The following is a 22,896-nucleotide window of genomic DNA, read 5'->3' on the forward strand; positions in this document are numbered from 1 at the left end:
GGCTTTTTACATCATTTTACATTCTTACATCACAGCAGGGCCATTCCATGCAAGGCTTGGAAGCTGTTCTGCCTATGTGTCCTGGCTGTGATTGACAGGTCTTAGTGATTGACAGCTCAGGCCCAACTGTCCAGTTGATTTTCCATGCTCAAGCTCCTGCCTCACTTCCCCCTGAAAGACATACATCCCATCATTCTTTGTGGGCTGCTGAGAATGTGGATGTCTCTGTCTTCATATGGCTACTTCAGCTGAAAAAGGTTGTAGGTCTTACCCACTGGGGATTATGTTTTCTCCAACTACCTTACGATGCCCTGGCTCCCCAGCTGAGCAAAGGAAAACCTATCAGGAGACAACGAGAAAAGAGTTAGTGTCTCTATGTGGAGCCTGTTCAATGGGAAAAAGCTTGATACACCCGGCAGGACAGTAACTTTACTATTAGGCTGGGAATGTAGAGCCCAAATATGAGAAGGAGCGGGTTAGCTGTCCATACCTTCCTCTGCAGCTGTTCTGTTTCCCAAGGAGTTTAGACCTGCCCCTTTGGTGTCCTTTGCAATGAATGGCAGTGACTTGCTTTGGAAGAGAGCTTGTGTCTAGGAGTTGTATTCTTTATTAATTAGCAAGCTCTTTTCTTTGCAGATTGTTGCATGGGCTTGTAGTGTCAGATCTTTAAGTTGATACATCACAGGACAAGTAAAGAAGCTCTGACTTGGGTCCCCCCCCATGGCCCCAATTATGCTGAGATTTGGAGAAGGGTTTTCCAGAGAAGGGAGTTAAAAACTAATTGAATTTGCTTTCCCATGACATCAGGGTCACCTGTGGTTTTCCACAGGAGATGGAGGGACATTGTAGGTTCCTCCAGGGCCGCTCAGTCCTCTTCATCAGGGAGCGACGTGAGGGTTTCGGCTGGCCCAGCCCCTCTCTGGGAGTGGGGGGCAGTCAGTCCTCCAGCGCCGTGAGTCAGGGGCATCACTGCCAGAAACACAGAGCAGGGCCCAGGCGGTGGCTTGGCACAGCCGCATGTCCCGTGTCCAGATTTTTTGAATTTAAAGAAGGCTTTGATTGGCTGTGCGTTTTTCCCTTGGATGACTTGGGTGTGCTTAAAGTGCTGCCAGCTGGAGCAGCTGTCATTTTGGTCTGTCCTTTTTTCATCAGCCTTTCTCTTTGCATCTTCTTTTGATCTCTATTGCTGAGCATTGAAAGGGGCGTGTCCTGCAATCAGGTCACAGGGGTCTGGAGGCCCATCTGCAAACCTCCCAGCATCTTTCGAAAATACTAGGTCTCTCTGGGGCATAGGTTCTGATGGAAACATATGGGAGAGACCCATGTCCTCCCAAGAGATGGGTGGGCATCTCAGGACAGAACCATCAACAGTATCAGTGTCTTCTTCTTCAGAAACCTCTTTAAGTACCATAGTTTCTGGGCTTTTCCAGAGATAAAGAGCCATAAGAGCCTGAGTGTAAGGGATTTCACACCACCATCCATGCCTTTTGCAGAAATGAGCTAACTGAAAAATACTATCTCAATTTAAACTGCCATTCCATACCCATCTCTCACCATTCCAGTTCATACTGGACCTAAACGGTACAGCGATAAAGAAATTGTTGAGAGACAAGTGTCATTGCTGAGACAAAATACCTGATACCCAGAATTAAGGAAGGAAAGGTTTATTTAGCTCACACTCTGTGGAGGTTTCAGTCTATACTCAGCTGGCTCTGAGGCAGAGTGGCACATGGCAAAGGGCAAATATTCATGGTGGTGGAAGATAGCAAAGCAACAAAAACAAAATGGAGGAGCCACAGGCAAGCCTCTTTCTCTCCCTTGCATATGGAAAACTACCTGCCCCAGGGCTAGTGTAGCACTCACACCTACAATCCCAGCATTGGATCATGGATCAATCAAACTCTAAAAGACCACCCCATGACTGCATGAGGCTTTGAGGGGACACCCAGACACAAACCATAACGTGTGGCTTACTGACTCCTTAGGAGAGTGGAACCCCTAGGACCTCTCTTAGAAACTCCTAAGAGATCAGGGTGGACCCCTCCCTCAGGGTCTCCTTTGGCCACCTGAGAAACAATATCCTTACAGTTATTCATATAATACTTCGGTATTTTATTTAATGCAGAAGAAGTAGAAACCTTTCTTTTCTTTTTTTTTTTTTAAGCATTTAAGAGAACAGAAAAAAAAAATGAAAAATTTCTAAGGGTCAAGCATGCTCACAGCAGGTTGAGTTCATCCTTACTGGCTGTCCCTTTGTTTTTCTCAGGAGCTCAGGCATGTGCTTTGAAATGACCTGAATTTCTGAAAGCAGGAGGGGTCCCGGAAAGCAGAGGCGTTAGCTCTTACCTATAAGTGTGAGAAAGCTGAGAGGCCACAGGATTTACTCAGTAGCTTTTGTGTTCCCCAATTGCAATTGATGTCTCTTCATAAGACTACAAAACTTACCATTAGAATTGTCTGTGCTCATAGAATACCAACTTAAAAAAACTTATATGTGCTCATTAACATCAGTCTGCAATGAGTTACATCTAATGGGAGGCACTTCAAAGGCTTAGAAAAATGTTTAGAGTTTAAATGGATTTTCAAAAACTAAATCTTAAAAAAATAACCCAACTAATTCTTTAAAACCCCACCTCATGCCTTCAAATTGCAAGAAATTAACAAGTACAGGACCAAAAGAATCTGCAGCACCTTTTCAAAATACTGTTAACATCTTTGGGTTTCCTGAGGCTTGTTAGTGGTCAAATCCTCCCAAAAGAAGATCCAGTTAGGTAGCTAGGACTAAATATTTTTGTGGTAATAGTCCAGTTTTACACATAAATTTGCTATATTCCTGAAGCTACAGGTAACAAAAAATAAAGCAAATGTAAAATGGATAGTCCGACATTTAAAAACTTATACCGGGCTGGGGATATAGCTCAGTGGCATAAGCACCTGCCTGGCAAGTTGCAAGGTCCTGTGTTTGATTCCCGGTACCAAAAACAAACACAAAAAACAAAAAACAAAAAAACAAAAAACAAAAAACAAACTTACACCAAGTGAAGGTTAAAGTTTACATATTTGAAAATCACATATACTCTTAATTACCACTATTTGAATCATCCAAAGACAAATTGCACCATGATGGCTACAAAAGGTATGAGATTCAGTTTGATTCTTAAGGGGAGAAGAGGGGAGAGCAGAGCAGAGGGGACAACAGATAAATTAACAAAGTAAGACCCACTGGGTAGGGTCCACCTGAGACATGCTGACACAAATGGCATAGGTGTCACCTTTGAACAATAGGAGGAAAGCGATCATCTTGTATTTTTGCAGAAAAGTTTAAATACTTCCAAGAACATCAAGAGTTTCATAACGTAATATGTTGCCACTGCTATTCACAGAGAGCTGCAGGTATGGAAGGCTCTCTGGAACCCTCCAACCTGCAGGACGATGGAGGATACCACCGCGAGTGCAGCTCCCCCCAGGCTGAGGACACCAGTGTCGTGCCAACCGCGAAGGCCAGCAGAGTACCCATGGCGGTGCCGTGTGCGCTGCCCCCTCCTCCCAGGCTGCCGGTACAAATAGCGGGTCAAGAGGTGGCGGGAACTGGCGGTGGGTAGAATGTCCCCGGGAGCACACAGGTGCATGAGCTGTGCCTCCCCCAATCCAGTGACTCCCAGGGGCCCCGTGCCTGGGAATTCTTGCCTCTTGGGGAGTGGCTGCTGCTCAGGCGGCTGCACTGGCATGTGCTGCAGATCACATTCACCAGGTGACCTGGCCCTGGCCTTGCTCCAGCTCTGGTGCGCTGGAGTGCAGACTGCAGGGGCAGTGGCAGTGGAAAGCGAGAAGCAGGCAGGGGAGCCATCCGTTCCCCTGACCTTCTCCCTCATTGATGTGGCCACCAGAGGTCTACAGTGAGTAGGCACCTCCTTCCCTTGGCTCGAGGACCTCTTCCCCCTTTGGCAAGCTTGCTCAGGTGGCGGCGAAGGGAATCAAGAGGCAGGCAGGAGAGACCTCCACTCCCAAGGGAAGCAGGAGAGCTGCTGGGTGGGAAGTGATTGTGGCTCCCACCTGCCTGACCTACCCTAACAGCCCTGTCCAATCCCCAAGGGAAGCAGGAGAGCTGCTGGGTGGGAAGTGATTGTGGCTCCCACCTGCCTGACCTACCCTAACAGCCCTGTCCAATCCCCAAGGGAAGCAGCAGCACTGTTAGGCAGGAAGCCACTGTGGCCCCCATCCAGCTGGCCGGCACTAAGGGTCTGGCCATTCTATAAGGGCGAAAACCGGAAGGAAGCCTGGGCTGCCCGCATTAATGGCCCCACCTACTTGCCATTGCTTTGGCCTCCAGGAGAAGGGCCCAGCTGCACAGTGCTGGCTGTATAGGTTTCCATGTAGGGTGATCACCCTCTGCCTTCTTTGGCACAGTCTGTGGGCATCCCCCAATGCTGGCTGGCATGCAGAGCATGTGGGGCTTGGGATTCTGGTGCTGCACCCGGCTTGGTTCCATCACCCTCATCCCACTGCCCTCATCCCAGCCTCTTATTGTCCTATTCAAAGAACTGGACAAGATAAATGAAGAATGCAGAGGTTTTGTATTTGTTAAAGGTATTGAAGGTAGGATCAAAGGTGAAGGCAGCCAAAGAGTATACTTTTCAGAGTGAGTGTGGGCCAGTTAAAGTAGAAGTATGCTGTGCAGAGTGCAGAGTAACTTGGTGCAGAGGGTCACAGCGGCCATGAGCTTAACAGCTGAGGTCTTTTTACCCCGTTATGATGTCAGATCTGAGCCATCCTATGCAGGACTCAGAAGCTGTTAGGCACATGTGTTCTGAATGTGATTGACAGGTCATGCCCAATTGCCCAGCCATTTTGCCATGCCCTAATCTCCTGTCCCAGGCCCAAGAGGCCTGACATCATGGCTGAAGTTTATCTGCCCCTCAGTGGCATACTTTAAGCTTTGAGGGTTTCCTGGGATGGGTACTATTTTCATTTTAATATAATATAGTAATTGTACTGTGCTCATTTCCCTCCCTCTCTAGGAATCTTTGATAAATGAACTACTGCTTAGGAGGTCATCTTTGAAAGAAGTCAAGAAGACTCAAACTCAGCCTGGGTTCCCTGCTAAGAGCTTTATTATTTAATCTCTTTTAGGTCTTTGATTCAATTTTGAATTAATTTTTTTCTGTACTGAGGATCAAACTCAGGGGTGCTTTGTTACAGACTGGTGACTTATTTCACCAGCCTTTTCAATTTATTTTGAAACAGGCTGACTTCCACCTTGTAATCTTCCTGCCTCAGCCCGATGAGTAACTGGGATTTCAGGTTTTCAAGGCCACTAAGTTAATTTTTGTAGATGGTGTTTGATAAGGGTCTATCTTCCTTATTTTACAAGAAGATATCTTGTTTCTCCAGCACGATTGGTTGAAGAATCCCCTTCCCCATTGAATGATCTTAGTACTCTAGTTGAAGGTCATTTGACTACATTGTGAGCGCTTATTTCTGAGCTCGCCATTCTATGACAGGTAAATCTGTCTTTACGCATGTACCACTACAGTACCTTAGGTTAGTTATGAACAGTCAGAGCAGCCTTTCAGTAGGGTCAGATGAAAGAAAATACCCAAGCTTATAGATATAAAATAAAACACAAGAACAAAAGACGAAAGTTTCAGATGACAATGGAGAAGTAAGGATCATTTCTCCCAGGAAGGAGACTCTTATCCCTCTAGACCAGACATAATTAACAGCTCCTTCTTATCTCCAGACTAGAAACTTAGACATGCAGAATAACCGGTTTCCTGTAAACCAGCTAAACAACTAATTTCCTTTAAACATTAAACCCGCACACCTGCCTGTTTAAAATAAGTCCCACTCAACAGCCTGTTGCTAGTCTCTCGGTCCTTCTTTTCAATCCTGGCCTTCCCTCCAGCCATCATACCTCAGTGAAAGGAGTCACTGGTGAGGAGGTAATATGCTATTTTTGATAACCCTTAGGCTGTAACTACTTATTAGATCCTTCTTGCATATCTCTGTCTTCCTGAGAAACCACCTTGAAGATACCACCACGTATTACAGCAGCCATTGATATTTTCCTACTAATCTATCCATAACTGTGTTAAGTTTGTAATGTTCCTATCCTATTTCATAATGTATGTTTATTATTATGTGTTTCCTACAACAACCATTGAGAATAGTTAATGATTTTTCAATACGTCACTCATGTATAGCTCTATTTATTTTCTTTAGAAGCCACTTTGAAGATACCAAAGTATAGCACAACAACTCTTGATAATCTCCTACCTCTTTTGTCTGTAACTCACTATTATTTGTCTATTTGTTTTCCTGAGAAACTATTTTGTAGATAATAATATGTAAAACGATAACCATTGATAATTTCCTACCATTTTGTCTGTAATTTGCTAAGTCCCCCCTATTATTATGTTATCCTTCTTTTATTCTTTAAAATAAAAAAATAAAAAATAAAATAAAATAAAATAAAATAAAATAAAAAAGTCCCACTCTTCCTCTCTCTATGAGGCAAAGACAAATAAACAATGTTAGACTTCTGTCTCCTCTTCATGGGCATCCACCAGTGCTTTTTTCTTCTTACTGTTTCTAATGAACACTCTCCTAAACTCTTCCTGTTGTCCATGATTTCATTGTTCAATTTAGTGAGACAGAGGGCCAGGCTTTATACAAAGTGAATTGTTTCACTGTGGTGTTTTACTATATCTTTATAGTAAAAATTGAAATCAGAAAGTGAGTTTTTCAATTTTTTTCTCTTATTTGAAGATTGTTTTAGCTATTCTGGGTCCCTTGAATATAAATTATAAGAGAATTTTATATTTTTGCCAAAAAAATCATTGGGTTTTTTGTGGTTACTGCCGTTGCTGTTTGTTTTAGTGGTACTGGGGAATGAACCCAGGGCCTTGTACATGCCAGGCAAGCACTTCATCAGTAAGGTACAGTTCCAGACATTTTTATTTTTAAAATTGAGACAGGTAGGATTGCACTAAGTTGCCCAGGCTGGTCCTCAGATTTATGATCCTTCTCTTTCTCAGTGTTTGGGATTATAGGCATGCCCCATGATGCCCAGCCTCATGGGGATTTAGATGACGTTGACTCTAAAGATCTCTTGGGTAGTATATTAGACAGCTTTACAGTCTCTGAAACACCATACCTGATATGCTCAATTTAAAAGAAAAGGTTTTGTTTTGTTTTAGTTTTGTTTTTTGAGACAGGCTCTCACTACGTAGTTCTGGCTGGTCCTGAACTCACTGTGTACCCCAGTCTAGCCTCAAACTCATGGCAATCCTCCTGCCTCAGCCTCCTGAGTGCTGGGATTCAGACATACCCTATCACACTTGGCTCCAAGGAAAAGAGATTTCATTTGCCTCCCAAATTCCAGGGATCTACTACAGGGTCAGCTGAGTCCAAGGAAGAAACATCCTGGTGAAAGGGCACGAGAAAGCGAAGATGCTTAGTTTCTGGTGGCTAGAAAACAGAGCAGGGGAACTGCGGCAGAGAGGAAGGGGTTGAGAGCCAGAAATAGACTCCCAGGCTGTGCTTCCATGACCTACCCAGACACACCCAGAAAGGTACTCCATTTACCCATTGGGAGGACACTGGTGTCAATCAAGTTGTGGCCAATCATGCTAACCACAGCATCCTTGCTCTTTTCAACAGACACATCTTCAAGGCTGGGCGTGGTGGCACATGCCTGTAATCGCAGCACTGGGGAGGCTGAGGCAGGAGGATCCTTGCGAGTTCGAGACCAGCCTGGGCTACAAAGTAAGCTCAAGGCCATCCTGAACTGCATGGCAAGACCCTGTCTCAAAAAGACAAAAACAAAACAAAACAAAACAAAACCCAGACGCATCTTCTTAAACCATACTTATATCTCTAAATGAAGACAATAGCAAGCTCACAATTCTGCCTAGCATAATACACCTATCCTGTGTATAATCAGAAGCACAATAATTCCTTCCCCCAAAGTGCCAGCATTTTTAAAAAGTCAAGCCCAAGAATTTTGAGACTGAAGGGAAACACTTGGCTGAGTAGAGAATCACTATTCCCATTCAAAAGGGTAGAAATAGGGGGTTAGAAAAGAATCTGACCAAAGCAAGATTGAAACCCAGCAGGGCAAACCTTAAGTCCTATAGCTCCACATCCAGCATCCAGGGCACGCGGCTGTGAGGTGTGAGTTCTGGAGGGCTTGGGTGGCCCAACCCCTAGGTCCTTGCTAGTTGCAGCCCACAGAACCTCTCTTGGGGTGGCTGCACTATTGGGATGCACCATTCCTCAGCAAACATTCTGTTTCTGGCATCTCCTCCATCAGAGGAGCCACTGCACATTTGCACTCATTCCCATAGCTCCACCCACAGCTCTCTCAGAGACTCCTTGCCTGGCCTTCCTCTGCAATCTGGGTAGTAATCTCCCTGGCCCTACAACTCTTGCATTGTGCATGGTGGTAAAATAAGCATTATGTACATAATGCCAAGGTCTGCTCTCAGTAAAGGCAGTAGCCAGAACCCCTGGAACATGGCTGCTGTGGCCCCTGAGCACATAGATGGCTGTGCATGATGAAATGAACCCCGGAATAACTTTTTTAGCAAGCACTTCTTGAGCAGAGTTCAAGGGACTGTCTTTTCAAATAAAAGGCTGACATTTTTTCATCCTTAAGCCCTGCATTGTGTGGGTTCTTGCTGATTCTTGAGATGTCCCTGAGGTATCATTGTCCTTGTTCCTATTAAAAAAATACTTGGTTTATCTTTAATGGAACTTAATCCACCAGCAATCAGACCTCTTTTAGTCCTGAATTAACACATGGTTCTCTCTGTGCTAAAATTTACTTTTTCTAAACTTTCTACTGTGCTTTTTGCCCCTATTTTTTCAAAATAAACCTGGCTTTAATCACCCGGTGGTATTAATGGTACAGTTGAATGTTGACCTGTCTTGTAATTTCTTCTTCCAGATTAATTAGTCTACCACCCTTAATCTCAGTCTCCTGCAAAACCTCAGGGCTTGAGCATGATATAGGCAGATTTTCTTTCAAAGTGTAACATACATGGCTTCTAAGCTAACTACCAGCGGAATCCTTGCTCCTAACCTAAAACTTCTGACGCCTTTACTGTCTGTATTCCTGTCAGCATTCTGTTTTGGGCTCTGACCAGAATCACCTATCAGGTTCCAATTAAATGATTCTAGTGTTTTTTTTAGCCAACAACTACAAACATTTCCAAACCCCACTCACAAACTGAATGCAAAAGCTCCTGAACCACATAATCAGGTTCAGTCACATCAATGGCCCATTGTTGGTACCGGTTTTTTGTATTAGTTAGCTTTCCCAAGGTTGGCATACAATACTTGACAACCGCAAGTTAAAGGAGGAGTGGTTTAATTTGGCTTAGTTTCCAGGAATTCAGTACATGGTCAGCAGATCCAAGGCAGAAATGTGATGGAAGGGCACGATGGAGCAAAGCTCCTTAATTTTTTTGGTGGTCAGGAAGCAGAGCAGAGAAAGAGTGTCAGAGAGGAAGGGGTGAAGGACCTCATAGAGACCCCAAGGCTACCACCTATGACTCATCCAGACACATAGAAATGTGCTGGACAATACGTGACTTCAATCTATACTACAAAACAGCAGTGTTAAAAACGGCATGGTACTGAAACAAAGTCTACATGTGGATCACTGGAGCAGAATAGAGAAACACTCCAGGAACATTCAGCTGTTTGATCGTTGACAAAAGGGCCAAAAGCATATGTTGAAGGAAAAGTAGCCTATTCAACAAATGGTGTTGGGGGGGCTGGGGATTTAGCTCAGCGGCAAAAGCGCCTGCCTGGCAAGCGCAAGGTCGCGAGTTTGGTTCCCGGTACCGGAGAAAAACAAAAACAAAAACAAAACAAAACAAATGGTGTTGGGAAAACTGGGATCTGTTGGCAGAAGATTGAAACTGGACCCGAATCTCCCACCATGTACTAAGCTAAAATCAAGTATCTAAACACTAAAATAAAAACATTGAGCCTACTGGAAGATAAAATAGGCAAACCTCTTGAAGTCATAGGTGTAGGAAAGGATTTCTTAAACAGAACTGCAATAGCACAAGAAATAACAGCAAAATCAGGAGATGAGATTACAGGCTGGGTATGGTGGCATATGTCCATAATCTCAGCACTCAGGAGGCAGAGGCAAGAAGATTGCCCTGAGTTCAAGGCCAGCCTGGACTACATAGTAAGTTCAAGGCCAGGCAGAACTACAGAGCAAGAACCTGTCTCATAAAACAACAGCAAAAACGAATATGATTACATCAAGTTAAAAGGCTTCTGCACAGTGAGGAATCAATTAGTAGAGTGAAGAAATAACTTACAAAATGGGAAAAAATTTTGCCAGCTATTCCTCAGACAAAGGACTAGTATCTAGAATATATAAGGAACTAAAAATATTAGACCACCTAAAATAAAAGACCTAATCAAGAAGTGGGCAAGTGAAATTAACAAGGAATTCTCAGAGGGAGAGATACAAATGATCAAATCAGTATATGAGAAAACGTTCACCATCTCTGGACATTAGGAAATGCATATTCTTTTTTTTTTTTTTTTGGTATTTTTGAGACAAGGTCTCAATGTGCAGTTCAGGCTGGCCTTGAGCTCACTTTGTAGCCCAGGCTGGTCTCAAACTCACAATGATCCTCCTGCTTCAGCCTCCCGAGTGCTGGGATTACAGGTGTGTGTCACCACACCCAGCCTAGGAAGTGCGTATTAAAATAATGCTATGATTCCATCTTACACCAGAAAGAATACAGAATAGCAATCATCAAGAAGTCAAAAAACAATGAAAACTGTCATGGCTGCAGTGAGAAAGGAATCCTCCTACTTTTTGTTGGGAATACCAACATCCATTATGGAAATCAGTGTGGAGATTCCTCAAAGAGTTAAAATTAGAAAATCCATATAACCCAGTTATCCCCCTTCTAGTGTCTTCTCCAAAAAGCTAAAAGACATAATACTAGACTTCAGTGATATTTGCATGCCATATATAGGAGCACAATTATAATAGCTAGATCCTGGAAGCAGCCTGTATAACATTTAACAGATGATTGGATCAAGAAAATGTGATATCTATACATACTCAACTACAAACAAGGACAAATTTAGCTGGGCATGGTGGCACACACCTGTAATCTCAGCACTCAGGAGGCTGAGGCAGGAGGATTGCTATGAGTTTGAGGCTGGCCTGAACTAATAGCAAGACTCTATCTCAAAAAAAAAAAAAAAAAAATTAAAAATCTTTCAAAAAGGACAAATTCAAGACATTTGTAGAAAGGTGGATACACCTGGAACATATAATGTTGAACAAAATAAATCAGACAAGGTTAAATACCATATAGTATCTCTCAACTGAGTAAACAAAGTACAATCAAACAGCACAATAAAGGATAGACAGAAGACAAGGGGAGAGAGCTCTTACAAGTGGGAAGTGGTCCAGGAGACTGAGGGTGAGGGGACTGTGTGAAGGATAGGGGAAATAAGAATAAAGATATACCCTGTACAGGAACCTAATAACCTCAGTGACTGTAAACATATGTCATAAACATGAGATAAGACTGACAACATCAACAAAACTGGGAACAGGGAAAAGGGATTTAGAAGAAGGGGTAAGCAGGTTGGAGGGAGGGAAGGGGATTAAAAAAGAACCAAGCTGTGTTATGTACATGTACTCACTCCCCACTCTGATTAACTGTATGTACTGCAAACATATATTAATAAAATATTTATAAGAAGAAAAGTGCTCCATCAGTCCCTGTACAGCTCTCAAGCTAATCAAGTTCCCATCCACCCTACACATCGCAAGGACTATCATTCCAAACACTGACTGCTTGCAATCCATGAACACAGAATGTCTTTCCATTGGAATGTGTCATCTTTCATTTCTTCCAGTGATGTATAGTTTTCCATATGCAAGACTTTCACTTCCTTGGTTAAGAGACACCAGTGACTAGAGGTGGTCTCTATACACGTGACAGGAGATTAGGGTATGGCAAAAATGGCTGGGGAAGTAGGTGTGACTTGTTAATTACAAGATCCCAGAACACATGCACAGAACTATTCCCAAAGCCCTGCACTCGGACTTCTCATGAGAACTTGAGGACGTTTTCAATAGGCCTAGCCCTGACATCAACCTGAGATATGGGATACCAGCATCACCCCTCAGAACCTGTATGTAGAAGGTCTCATGGGTTTCCTTGAGATATGGACAGAGTAAAAGACACAGACACCATAAAGAGCTCCCTATCATGGTTTTCCCAACAATAGCCCAGCCTGTGACCTCCAGGGTATACATGTACTGTTATCTTGCTTTTCCTCTCTAGCTCAGCCCAAGCTCACTCTGCAGAACCAGTTTCTCCCTCACTCTTCACTTTTACTTTTTCAAATAAGCTTTGCTACTGCTTTTTATTCACTTCATCCAATTGTTTGTTTGAGATTAAAAGAACCCGGAAGCCAGAAAGAGACAAGCGCACCATCAAACCTGGTGACATTTAGTTGGTGAACCACTTTTAGAAGAAGTCACCCAGTAACATACATTCCCTACAGTTGCAGTTTAAAGGTTATGAAGGCAGCCCTGGAAGAAAATCTCTGTAGAAGGGGAAAAATCCCTATTTAATCAATCTACAAGTACCTAAAAGATCAACAGAATTGTTCCTCCCTGTAATTACGCATTTCCTCAGCTGCCCCTGATCACTGAAGACAATGGGGCTGACAGCAAGCAGGACTTTTGCCTGTTAACAAAGAAACAGGCAAATGAACAATCCTGGCTGTATTTAAAGCAGCTACTCAGGAGTACCAGGCCACCTGTTCTGTAAGCACCAAATGTGTAACTCCATATAAGCTATGTCACCATTGCCAAAGACTTGAATTTAGGCTCAGTGAACACAACCTCTGAGATTATTTTGGCTCTTAAATTAGACTCTGTATGTTTTTCCAAGTTTCTGACCAGTGCAACAACCTGAAAAGAGATACAAGACTTAGGCAGGAAGAAAGGAAAATATTAACTACCAATAGAACTGTGGGAGAATGAGGTTCTTTCTCTATGAGCTCCATGATGATCGGAGTTAGGACGTGAACAAGCAGTTAGGGCTGTGACGTTGGGAAGGAATTAGGCAAGTGGAATGAACGGCACAGAGAAAAGAACCTTTCTCTGAACATAGGCTGGTTTTTGAGCAATGTAGGGATGCTGAGCAATTGGACTTTTAAATTGTGTGTTAGGAAGCCCCAAGCCCTAACTGCTCAGTTTAACCCAGTGGATCCACTTGTAGATACCTGCCTGATGCTGAGCAAACTCCAGTGCTCTGCTTACTCACAAGAACACCTAAAGAACCTCCTTTGGGAACCCTTTTAGGTCCCCTCCCCAGTGGAAGGTTTTCTTTAGTCTGTCTGCTTTCTCAGTAAACTTCCCTATTTGCAACGTTCCTCTTCTGTGTGCAATTTCATGCTTTGACCTCATGAAGCACCAAGCCAGGCTTTCAGTAACAGTGTGATGAGGAGCATCCTTCAGTGTAGCTAACCATTGGCATTTCCCAGATGCACTCCTGCTGGATGACTGAAGACCATGCCCAGGGCTGTCCTACCGCACTGACACCTTGGAGGAGCAGAGTCAAGGCCATGCTTCTTGAAAGGAGGTGTGTCCTAGGGAAGGTTGAGAAGAATGGGCTGAGGAATGCACAGTCCCACCTGCACTGACTTCCCATTGCCAATAAAAAGGTTAACACCCTGTCTCAGCAAGGAGAGAAAAGTAACCAATAGAGAATGCAAAAGTTCTCAGGTTAAAGAGGCTTCCACCCAGATTTCAGAAGCCCTGGGAGGCCAGGCAGTTTGCCCCTGAGGGGGCAGTGTGTGAAGCTGTGAGTGTGAAGCAAAAGGGGCACTGGAGACCTCAGAAGTTTAGAAAAGCCAGGACTGTGGATCATCTAAGGAAAGCTGCAAGGAGGGAGCAAAGCAGGCCTAAGAGAGAAGCTGTGGAAGCTGTAACCACTGGAAGTGCCATAGGGGTGGACACATGCAAGGCCTTTGGAGCTCACAATGTGCTACAAGTTGCTTCAGATGCTGCGTGTGGAATTACAGGACATAATGTTATCCCTGCTTGATTTTGGGCTTGCTTTGGTCCCAATGCTCTGTATCCCCCTGTTTGTACATTGTTTTGGAATGGTAGTGTTTATTTTGTGCCATTGAATGTTGGAGGTGTTTAACTTTTCATTTGTACAGGGGCTCACAGCTAAGAGTTTGCCTTACATCTTGGCAGAGGACTTGGGACTTGGACTCTTCAGCAATGCTGCAACTGTCAGGACTTTGGCAACTCTTGCAGATGGATTAAACGCCTTTTGCATAAAGGGATGTACATGAGTCTTTAGGGGGTGAAATGTTATGGTTCTAATGGAATATAATGTCTTTGTGCCTGGAAACTGGTTTAAAGAAATATGTCTGGTTGCCAAGTTGACAAGGGCTGGAGTGTTATGGTTGATACATTGTGTCAACTTGGGGAGTCTAGAGGTTTGGCTAAGTGACTCAGCAGGAAGCCAGGGTGCTTACTTTGTATACATCCTGAGCCTGTGGAAGAGGAGGGCATGGAGATTATGTGAGAGCTACATGCCCCTTAGGTGGGGGTAGTCTGTTTAGAATGTAAGGGAGGGAAAGAAGCTGCTTGCTGCCATTCCTCCCTTTTGCTCTGGCTGCTTTGCCGTTCGGCTGCCATTCCTCCTTTGCTCTGGTTGCTTTATTATCTTCTGCCTCAGAGCCAGCCAAGTATGGGCTGAAACTTCCACAAACTGTAAGCTAAATAAACCTTTCCTTCCTTCATTTTGGGTGTTGGGTATTTTGTCTCAGCAAGGAGAAAAAAGTAACCTAGACACACCCTTAACAGCTGAACTCTGTTTAAACAATCTATAAAGGACTCGCCTAAAAGACACCCCACTCTCAGTAGGTGACCATAGAAAGCAATAAACTTTTTGATGTAATGTGCATTCATTTTCCCAAAGAGTCCCTAGGCATCGCATCTAAAAGGTATGTACCTCCTTGTCACCTTCTTATCTAAAGCTAAGGGCCTGAGGAAATGGTCTTGTCAAAATTAAGACTGGAAATATAATCATGAACACAATTGATGGAGACCACTACAAAACAGACCTGAGCAAGACTCAAATTAACCAATGGACTTTTCATGTTTAATTGTTTATCTGTCCAAGGTGTAGGCTCCTTGTCTGGAGATTGGCAGTGGACTGCTAGTAAGTAAACCTCTGTGAGTTACTGATCCCTACTGAAGCCTGTACTGGCAGACGAAGCTGAAAATCTCAAAGGATAAGACAAGATCACAGCCAAGGACACCTGGATCCAACCTCAACTAGATAAAGACTGTAGCCTCAGGTATCTCACTCCTGGGAGGATTAACCTAATACCTTGCTTGGAGAAGTCCTCGAATGGTTCTGCCCTTCTTAAGTACTCCCCTACCTTCTTCTGATAACTAAATAAATACAGGCAACCCAGAGTAGGTCTTGGTCTTAGCCCTGAGAGAATCTTGAATTCTTTGAGAGGGCTTTGATCTTTCTGGAGCCCTGAAATCATTCCATTTGCCTTTTGATTTAGCCTTCACTGTACACTTGTTTGGGAGATTGTGGACCTGATCAGCCCACAATAACTGAGGGATATTATTAACCCAATAACAATACAGTTTCTCCAGGAAGATCTGCAAGGCACACATGCTCCAGGAGAAAGGCATTCTTAAGATAATCACATTGAGGGTCGGACCCTAGACATGTAGGAGCCAGGGAGGCGGGCCGCATGCTCCCAGGAAGCTGCATGGTGGGAAGCACTGGCCTTTGGGCTGGCCCCTAGCTGCACAGGTGCCTGCCACCCAGTCGAGAACTATCATGGCACAGGGAAGCAATGACACAATTGGCCCACCATGAGCCAGCTGCGATGTCCTGCCGGGGGATGTGCATGAATCATCCCAACATGGAGAAACCCCTGGGAATACATGCCACACAACGGGTCACTCTTGCTCCTGCTGTTGAGAACCAGAAAGGTCCAGAGTCAGCAGAGGAACAGCTGCAGAACAAGGACTCAGAGAACACAAGAATACAGACTACACCCAAAGACTCAGGTCTAGTTGACCGGGGTCATGAGAGCCATTTGAAAGCTGGAGACCAGGAGGACCTTGCACAGTATCTGGGGAGACCCCTGGAAGCCATTCTTCCCCTGAGAGTACAGGCTGCAGTGGAGGAGTGCATGGAGCTCTGGAGAGGTCTGCACCAAGATTCCTGCTGCCTGTGCTGACAGTTGGGGAGAGGACACTAAGTGATTGTGGGGTCCCAATGCACGTGGAGGCTGGAGAGAAAAAGCTACGAAAAATGGCTTTCACCCCAGATGGCTCACTTGAGATGTTAGTAAAGATTGCCTCCTCAGTATTCTATAGTCGTGACAAGGAGGAGGCTAAGTAGAGAAAACAAAGAGACGAAGAAAAAGCAGCTGCTTTTGCTGAAGCACTAAGAGAAACAGACCCTAAGTCTGATTCTCGGGGCCCCAAGAAGAACTTGATGACTACATTCATCTGCTACTGCTGGTAAAAGCCAGGCCACCTCAAGAGGAACTGCTCTAAGAAGCTCCCTGGGCCATGCCCTGAATGCAAAGGTGACCACTGGAGATCAGTCTTCCCTCTGAAGCAGAGGCCCCAGAGCTCAGACCCATCCCATCGGTTAGTCTAACAGGAATGAGGGGGCCTGGGGCATACTCTGCCTTCTCCCTCTGGCCAGACTGTCATCTCCATGGAGGAGCCCCAGGTAATCATGATTATAGAGGAAAAAGAAAACAGCCTGTTGCTAGACACAGGTGCAAGTCTCTCGGTCCTTCTTTTCAATCCTGGCCTTCCTTCCAGCCATCACATCTCAGTGAAAGGAGTCACTGGTGAGGAGGTAATACACTATTTTTCACAACTCTTAGGCTGTAACTACTTGTTAGATCTTTCTTGCGTATCTCTGTCTTCCTGAGAAACCACTTTGAAGATACCACCAAGTATTACAGCAGCTGTTGATATTTTCCTACTAATCTGTCCATAACTCCGTAATGTTTGTATTTTTCCTATGCTATTTCATAAATGGATGTATGTTTATTACTATGTGTTTCCTACAACAACCATTGAGAATAGTCAATGATTATTCAGTTGGTCACTCACCTATAGCTCTATTTATTTTCTTTAGAAACCACTTTGAAGATACCAAAGCAAAGTACAACAACCATTGATAAAAACCTACCACTTTTGTCTGTAACTCACTATTATTTGTCTATTTGTTTTCCTGAGAAACTATCTTGTAGATAACAATATGTAAAACAACCACCATTGATAATTTCCTACCACTTTGTCTGTAATTCGGTAAGCCCCTTATTACTATGTTATCCTTCTTTTACTCTTTAAAATAATAAAAATAAATAAATAAATATTTTTTAAAAAGATAATCACATTGATGCCTAGACCTTTTTCCCATATCCTCAAACCTCCAACTTTCATCCTGACTCTTCTCTTGGAAACTTGCTTGCTTTTCCTTTGGCAGCATACTCTGGTCAAAATGAACTCTTCTGTTTTTTACGTTCCTTGGTAATTTTTTTACTGCCTACCTCACTGGCCCTCTATATGCCATTTTGGACAATACCTTACAGGGACAGGGAAGACCGTCCCTTGGCGTCTCTCCACTCAGATGCTTGTGCACAATTGGTGGATTTGCCCATGGACAATTGACAGAGCCTCACTGTGGCTACTCCCTGGTGGGACATGTGGGTCTCTGGGCTGTAAAGCTAAACAGTGTGGCCTGTCAGAGTACTGGCTAAGGAGTCTCTTTAAGAACCGTTATTTAATGCTTACTACTTTTTTGTAACTGCTGGACCATGTCTGGGGCCATTCTCAGTGGGACAGGAAAGCAGATAATAAAGTAGAATGGCCCACTCTACTCCCTAAGGGTAAGTGCATACATCATTTTCCTTCAGGACACCTCTCTTACTCTCTGTGCATAACGCAGCTGTCAGCAGCAGCTTACCAGTGCAAATCTGTGTATATTGTGAAAACTCTTCCCTAGCTATTACTAACACCTGGCTTTGCCCTCTCTCAGCTGAACTTCCTATTCTGGGAGACTCATGAGTGATCAGGTTTTCCATTTCTTGAGCCTCCCCTTACCCCTGTGGACATTTGGTGCACAGGATCAAATCTGGAGCCTGTCCCTGCCAACCCCCAGTTTTGGGTTAGGTTTGAACAGATTAATTGGACAAAGTGCTGTCAGAACACCCCTGGTGCTGGCTCCAAAGTGAAAAGTAGTTTTTCACTGAATCAGAGGCTCTCTTTTCTCAAGGGATGTCCTATATTACAGCTAGGCTCATGGATTTTCAGATCCATCAACCTTAATAATGCCTTGTGGGTGGATACTGCATTTCTAGTAGGACTCAGCTGTGGGTCTTTTGTTCTGTGTCCAATCTGACTCACCCATGGAATGTATATTTTTTAAATATTGGTCCAAAACCAAGCATGGTAGTACATATCTGCAATCCCAGCACTTGGGAGGCTGAGGCAGGAGGATAGCTCAAGTTCAAGATCAGTCTGGGTAACATAATGAGTTCAGGACCAGCTTGAACTACATAGTGAGATCTTATCTCAAAAAAAAAAAAAAAAAAAAGGACAACAAAATGTTGGTCCACATTTAACTCTCAAATTCTCAAAAAAAAAAAAAATCTCATTTTCCTGTACAGTACTACTCCTGGGCCAAGTGTGGCGATGCACACCTGTAATCCCAGCATTTGTGAGGCTCAGACAGCAAGATTGTAGTGAGTTTGAGGCCAGCCTGGACTGCACAATGAGTTCAAGGGTATCCTGGACTACATAATGAGACTCTGTCTCCAAAAGAAGGAAGAGGAGGAAGAGGAGGGGGAGGAGAAAGGGAAAATGAAGATTTGTTTTTTTTTTTTTTGGTTTTTCTCCGGTACCGGGAACCGAACTCACGACCTTGCGCTTGCCAGGCAAGCGCTTTTGCCGCTGAGCTAAATCCCCAGCCCCGGGAAAATGAAGATTTGAACCCGTAGTGGTACCTTAAATTATCCCAAAGTTACATCACTTCTACCACAGTCTAAAAAAGACTCTAAAGTTTCTTATGTTCAGTCTTTCATGACTTTGTCACAGGATCTCCAACTGTGGGAGGGCTGCTCAGGTACTTTTCTAAGTCCTTTCACAATCTGCATTGTCAGTTCCAAGTTCTAAAACTGATTGTTGGGGACCAGGCTATGTGCTAGATTATGGGGGTGGGGGGACTGATTACATGATTTAAGCCCATACAGTCTGAAAGTCAGTGTGACTTTGCTTCAGGAACAGAAAGGTATACAAAAGGCCACATGTACCCTGGTTATAGGTGGAATGCTGATAGCCCAGGTTTCCTGAACAAGATAGCACCTGCTGAGGACAGTTGTGAAAATACTGGCATCTTGGTATAGACAAAATATGGTTCCTCATTAACTTATTCCTTATCTATCCATCCTCTATAGTTGCAGTTCCATGAAATGCTTGCTACCACTCCATGCTTCTTGCACGCTAATAAAAATGAGTCAATCATGAAATTGTTGTGCTATTCCACTACAGACAAGTTCCTCCTTGTCCCCTTTGTACCTTAAATTTTGTCTTTTGCCTTTCTTTATTCCTTGCCCTTTCCTCTTTGGGTATCCATGGGTCTGATCAGCCCCTGGCAACTGGAGTCCAAACAGGGACTTGAAACTTGAAGGGAAAGTTTCACTGGAGTGGAAAGGAGTGACACTGTCTATTTATAGTCACAAACTTTTGCTGGGCATGGTGGAGCATGCCTGTAATCCCAGCACTCAGGAGGCTTGAGGCAGGAGGATTGCTGTGAGTTCAAGGCCAGCCTGGGCTACAAAGTGAGCTCAAGGCTAGCCTGAACTGCATAACAAGACCCTTTCTCAAAAAGACCAAAAAAAAAAAACAACACCCAAAAAAACAAATATAGTTACAAACTTAAAAACTATGAAAGAGTTATTATAAATCAGATTGTCCAAATACATCTGAGTGCACTGTGGTTTTATATACAAATTCTCTTATGTGTGTTTGTCTGTCTGTTTGTCCATTTATAACTATTTATCATACTTACAGCTATTTTGTTTGAGCTCAACAAATCTTTTCTTCTTTTTGCCTTTTTGGATTTTAAAAATATTTGTCTATAATTTAAGTTGGCTTACAGATAAATGTCATTAGAAAACATTCTTCCACTCAGGTTGCTGGCTGATCAAAATGATGTTTTTACAAATGACTGTTTTTACAAATGCGATGCATATTGCTATTTGTGTACAATACTTCAAGAATTTTTCCTTGGTCAAAAATAATGCATTAGCTGTTATGATCTGGTTCTTGTTGGTCATCAAGAATTTAAGTTAATTAAATGGGGATCTCTTAGGCTTAGGGAAATTGTTGAACAGGACTTCCCTTAGTGAATGAGGAGCAGCTGCCTGGAAATATTTTCTTCCAGTCTATCTTTACTAATGGGATCCTAATAATTTTTATAGCCTTTTGGGAGACACACTCCCCCCGCCAAAACATTACTAAACATATTGTTATATGTTTACTTTGGTCATCAAGAAAAGACTAAGTTTTCTGTGGGTAAAAAATAAGGTTCCAGTAGAAGATGGTCTTGGTACAAAACTAAATTAAGATACAAAGATTTCTATATAGCTATGACATTTATAATTGCTAATCTCATGGTGTACTAAATGTACTCATGCCTTCCAAGTGTATAGATTCTAAGATGTAAAAATAGAATTATTTATGGTGATGAACTTTTTCTAGACACAGATATCTATCAGCCTTCCTGTTGTGCCCAGCTACTTGTGATAAAATGTATATGTCAAACCAACATGAGACCACTAATCAGATGATAGTTAAAAAAAGAGAGGCTTATGTGATGTTATACTAAAAGGGTAACAAATTAGGTGAGAGCTTCTTTATGTACTGGATAGAGATGATTGACTAAAACATCTGTTCTATACCAAGGTACGCATCTAAGTGTGTTACAAAAGTAATGTCATCATAATTGCCATGCTAAAATACTATGTATGGTTCTTGATTTCAAGTTTTCTCTGTATATAACTGTTTTCTGTTAACATTCCTCAGAGATACAGCTATTAAAACAACCGTAGTTCATAAGAAATAACAGCACTCTGGCTATACTTTATCCTTCACATTTTACATTCTGATACTGTAGTTTGGGGTTTTGCAAGGGGAAAAATGTAATGCAAGACACACGTTTTATAAGATTATTTACAATAGTCACCCAAAGGATGATATACAAAGAGAGTGCAGGAAATCTGTCCACATACTAAAGACCAAAGAATCCAGCTGAGGGCCTAGATCTCAGAATAATGTCCTGTATGAGTCAACTGAAGACCTTGAGCCCATAACAACGCCTCCCACGAGTCCAGCTGGAGGCCAATAGCCCATGGCAATGTCTATGCAGGCCTGTTTCATGGATCTGCACTGGGAAGGCCCAAAGGTCAGTGGTAGAAGCTAGAAAGTCTGTGCCAGCTGGATGAAGGATCTGTGCTAGCAGGCTGAGGGATCTGTATTGGAGCCAGGAAATGATACTCTAAGTAAGAACCAGAGCTCCCCTGAAAAGCACCACAGCCATCCTCAGCAATATTGAAGTCCTGAGCTCCTCTTATGATGAAGAAAGCCAAGTTTCCATCAGGAAAGCCAACACAAAGAATTTATCCAGGAGACTGATCAGTACATCATCTTCCCCTCCAGAGCAAGGAAGTGATGCTCAAAGTAAGGACCAGAGCTCCCCCAACGTGACCAAAGCCATTCTCAACGAAAACAAGGTCCTGACCTCCTTGGACAATGAGAACAGCTGAGTTCATCAGGAAAGCCAGCATGACAAGCTCCTCTGGGAGAACCAACAGTTCCTTACAGCTTCTAACAGCATCCAACAGCTTCTCAAACAACTTCTACCAGCTCCCAATAGCCTCTCTCAGCTCTCAACAGCCTCTCTTCTTCTTCTCCATTTCTGCCTCTTATGCTGCTGGCAACAATCCTCAGGTGGGCCTCCCACACCAAGCACCACACTGGTTCAATTCAGTTGGGTGTTACAAGCTGACCATCAGTTGTCGATCCACCACAGATGCCTAGATGAAATTATAATAACTGAACTCACTGCTCCCACTGTAATACTAATTGTTTCTCAAGGTGAAAAGGGTGATTCAAAGTCCCTCTTCTACATTTTATATTGGACACATTAAGACTCATTCTAATATCCTGGGACCTTTAGTGTATGGCACCAGCAGGCTGATTCACTGGTAATTTAAATTTGGCAAATGGATGTCACTCACTATCATAGTTATTCTTCTCTCATTGCTGAGACAAAATACCTGACACCCAAAGTTAAGGGAAAAAAGGTCTATTTAGTTTGTAGAGGTTTCAATTCATAATTGGCTGGCTCCAAAGCAGAGTGGCACATGGCAGAGGGGCAAGTTTGTGGTGGCAGAAGACAGCAAAAGGAACAAGGGATGGAAGTGAGTAAGAAGATGCTTTCTGTCCTTTATATTGTATGTAGGCTACCTGCCCTAGGGCAGATGTAGAACTCACTCACACCCTTAATCCCAGCATTGGATCACAAATCAATCACAAACTCTAGATGCCCACCACCATGACTGCATGAGGCTTTGGGGGACATCCAGAAACAAACCATGACACTCACATCCCATCCTTTGGACAGTTACAATATATTCATGTCTCTGTAGACACTTATTCTCACATGATTCATGCCACCTGCCATAGGGACAAAAAGGTAATACACATTCAACAGCATTGTTTATCTGCCTTTGCTGCGATGGGAATCCTGTGTA

At 43.4% G+C, this 22,896-nt stretch overlaps 1 protein-coding gene across 1 annotated transcript in view; it reads left to right on the plus strand.

Annotated features, from left to right (window-relative positions):
* The window catches only part of LOC102005247 (apolipoprotein L6-like), a 23,672-nt gene extending 17,751 nt beyond the window's left edge, over nucleotides 1-5,921 (plus strand). Inside the window, exons 5-6 of the mRNA XM_005379645.2 lie at nucleotides 3,384-3,557; nucleotides 5,019-5,921. Coding sequence (XP_005379702.2) covers nucleotides 3,384-3,557; nucleotides 5,019-5,120 — 276 coding nt within the window. The 3' untranslated portion in view covers nucleotides 5,121-5,921. The remainder of the gene's footprint in view (nucleotides 1-3,383; nucleotides 3,558-5,018) is intronic.
* The last annotated feature ends 16,975 nt before the right edge of the window (nucleotides 5,922-22,896 follow it).

This window comes from Chinchilla lanigera, unplaced genomic scaffold, assembly GCF_000276665.1.
Source record: "Chinchilla lanigera isolate Chin_1 unplaced genomic scaffold, ChiLan1.0 scaffold00012, whole genome shotgun sequence".
Lineage (NCBI taxonomy): Eukaryota > Metazoa > Chordata > Mammalia > Rodentia > Chinchillidae > Chinchilla > Chinchilla lanigera.